This window comes from Nannospalax galili, unplaced genomic scaffold (genome assembly GCF_000622305.1).
Source record: "Nannospalax galili isolate Female #2095 unplaced genomic scaffold, S.galili_v1.0 scaffold720, whole genome shotgun sequence".
Classification (NCBI taxonomy): Eukaryota; Metazoa; Chordata; class Mammalia; order Rodentia; family Spalacidae; genus Nannospalax; species Nannospalax galili.
The window spans coordinates 915,123-918,633 of record NW_008346927.1 but is presented as its reverse complement, the minus strand read 5'-3'; the positions used below and the strand labels follow the sequence as shown (position 1 = coordinate 918,633).

Sequence of the window (3,511 nt, the reverse complement as noted above, 5' to 3'; positions counted from 1 at the left end):
TATTAGCGCAGCAAAAAGCTCCGAGAGAGAGAGAGAGAGAGAGAGAGAAACACAAAGTTATCAGAGAAAAGTGATGGGTAGATATGGGAGGTGTTGGAGGGGAGAGAATGGACGTGGATTTGATCAAAACACCTTACATGCATGTATGAAATTCTCAATAAAGTTTTTTTTTAAGTTAAAAAACAAAGAATAAACTATATTCCACTGAAATAAAAATGTCCATAAAAGTTGACAGAAACACAAAGCACTTTCAAAAGACATGTGTGCTAAACCATTGTTATTCTAAATATGTAAATAAGTATTAAAACTGAAGAGTTAATAAACTCATTTGAAAAATGGCCCAAGGTTCTTAACAACCAGAATAAAGAAATAAGCATTTGAAAAGATCCTCTACATCATGACTCACCTAACAAAGGAGGGACTAAATGCAATACCTCTATACACCTACTAAAATGACCCAGATCTGGAATTGGATAATACCAAATATCAGCAAGGAATTCTCATTCATGGCTGATGGGCACACAAGTGGTACAGACACACCAGAAATAGTATCTTCAGTTTCCTACAAAACTGATCACAGAGGCTGGTGAGATGGCTCAGTGGATAAAGGTGCTTGCTACACTAGCATAACAATCTGAATGCAAGCCTGGAGACTTGAGTTCTGGTCCCTGAGATCTCACAAAGGTGGAAGGAGAGAACCAACTCCATAAAATTCTCCTCTGAGCACCACATGCAACATGGTGCTGTGCATACACCTACTCGGTAGTTCAGGGACAAAGAGTGCTTGAGAAATACCTTCTCAATTTTGTTATGAACCCAAACCTTCCCTTTTAATGAGCCTATTTTTATTTTAAAAAAGAAATATTTAAGTAAAACAAGACAAAACCAAAACTACCTTCAAGATTTAACAGCAAGATTGCTTTAGATAAATTACTTGAATTTTCCCACAGTTTTCCATTTCTTTCAGGAGATACAAATGATAAATGTTTCATAAGGTTATAATCTGAATGAGACATTTTCCAAGAATTTAAAATAGTGACGGACAAACAGATTTTGTGAGGAAAATTTAAAATAATATTAACAACTGCATTACAATTCATTGTTCGATAGTTCATTGTGGCACCTTTAGCTAAAGGCTTCCTGTGGAAGACTGACTTATTTCTTAACAAAAGCTCCAGTTTTGTAGCTTTTAGCATGGGCTCTAGCACACAGGAGAGACTGAAGAAATATTTAGTAAAATAAATGAGAGGTCTAGCAATAGAATTGGTTGCCCAGGAGGGGGTGGTTTTCCAGTTTAATTGGTCAGAGAGTGTGATCATCACAGATCGTTGATACGTTAGAGAATATGCCTGATAAATGGAGCTCGTGCAAGTGTCTAAGATATCTTCCAAATATAAAACTGTCTTATTCACATTTGAAAGAGAGGTCTATGTCTTGTCGCCTTCCTTTCTCAATCACTTAGTACACTGTCTGGAATATGCATTAAAAGAATAAAGGCATGACCGATATCATCTTGTGTAGATCTAGTGCTATCTTTGAATCAAAGATTTCTAACAGGAATTTTTAGATATTTTTAGACAAACTTTTATTTGAAGTAAAACCTTGTCCCTGTATGAATGATTTTTTTTTCCTTTTTCTTTTTTTTTTTGTCTTTTTGAGACAGGGTCTCCCTGTAGCCCCAGCTGTCCTGGAACTCACTATGTAGATCAGGCTGGCCTTGAACTCACAGAGATCGGCCTGCCTCTGCCTCCTGAGTGCTGGGATTAAAGGCGTGTGCCACCATGCTCGGCTATGAATGTTTTTTTACTATCCCCTTAATTTAGATACTGAGCACAATATATAAGTGCATGTGAACCCTGTCTTACTTCATGGCTAAAATTTAGCTTCTGAAAGTTTAGGGTTTCTGTTTATTTTAAGCAAATGTATGCACCTAAACCGACCAGGCCAAAATCTGCTAGGATCCTAACGACTTTTGTCAGAAAGAAAAAAGCAAAATGAATTCTTTATTATAAATAGGACAGTTTGTCAGTGAAGAAGAAAATCAGTACCCCAACCCGCGACCCCCCACCCTGGGAGCTTGCCCCTAGCCTGGCTTCCCTTTCCAGAGTCCAGAATTAAGGGCCCTGTCCCGCCCCGTAGATGGGCAGGGCATAGGGCAGGATGGCGCATGTGCACCGGCTTGAGGGTGGATGGACCATGAAGGCCTCTCTGCCCGTGGCTGGGGACTGGTATGCTCAATCGCTGCCCTCATCGCTAGGAGGCGTATTGAAGCCCTGGCTATGTGAGCTATGGCTTCTACTGATGAGTTCTGGTTTGAACGCCAAATTTTTGCCCCATGAAGAGGACGTAGACTTTATCAATGAGTACGTTGAACTCCATAATGAGTTCAGAGCCATCACCTTCCCGATAGGGGCTAACCTGCGCTTCATGGTGAGACCCAAACGCGCTTTCTCAAACCTCCCACCATCCTGGTTATAGAGCTCCTGCTCTCTCCGCTTGGGAAAATTCAAGTTGCTGCTCAGAAGCTTAGGGACTCCTGAGAAACACTCTTATTTGGGGCTTAAAACTACATATATAACCACTATCTCTCTGGTACATGATTTTTTTTTTTTTTTTTTTTGGCATTGGACCAGGTTTACAGTGAGGGGTGTACTCCTCCGAGGTCCAAAATTTAAGGGCACCAATTCAGGAAGATTGTATCTTAACTGCAACGATTTTTCAAAAATTAAAAATCAATGCAACATTATCAGTGGTGAATAAAGTAATGAAATGTCGGACAAAGAGGGTCCTTAGGTCTGAGTCAGTAGCAAGTAAGACACTCAGGGTGGTGTCAGTATAAGGTCAGATCCTATATTTACAGATCTTAATTGTTTTCAACATGGAAGTTTTCACATTAATTCTGCCTTTAAAAAATACATCCTGAGTGTTATTGAGAGGTTTTTCTTTTCTTTTTATTTTCTTATCCTTTTCTCCTTCCCTCCCTCCCTCCCTCCCTCTCTCTTTCTTTCTTACCCTATGCCAAATTTTGCTTCCAAAGGAACGTCTTGGTGTCCTTGTTCAGTAGGTAGTTGGATATTAGTAGAATTTGATGGCCTTAGGGCTGGGACCCACCAAGGGCTACAGGGCTCTAAGGACTGGTCACAAGAATGGGGCCTGCGACATGCCTCTGGCCTTGGGAGGAAATGTAGCTGCTGAACTGCCTAGAAGTTCATGAATTGGTAGCAGCAGACTTGATGCAGGACGAGCACTTACCATCACCCCTCCTTAGAGAGTCGTCTAAATGAGCTTGTCAATCACCTAAGTAGGAAAACGGAGTTTGGAAAAGCTCTCTGTTCTAGAGATTTTAGAGATATGAAGCCATCCTACCCCTTGAGCATAGGCTGAGAACTGCACATCTTCACTACATCCGCCTGTCTCTGAATTCTTTTCAGGGTGATCACAGGACTGGGAAGCCCAGAGCAGTCTATAATGAGATTCGGGTGACATATTCACCCTAGTACAGACCCAGATT

General features: G+C 40.7%; 1 protein-coding gene across 1 annotated transcript in view; it reads left to right on the top strand.

Annotated features, from left to right (window-relative positions):
* The first annotated feature begins 2,196 nt into the window (after positions 1–2,196).
* Glipr1l2 (GLIPR1 like 2) overlaps positions 2,197–3,511 on the top strand; it is a 29,797-nt gene continuing 28,482 nt past the window's right edge. Inside the window, exon 1 of the mRNA XM_008843384.1 lies at positions 2,197–2,430. Within this exon, the coding sequence (XP_008841606.1) occupies positions 2,197–2,430 (234 nt within the window). The remainder of the gene's footprint in view (positions 2,431–3,511) is intronic.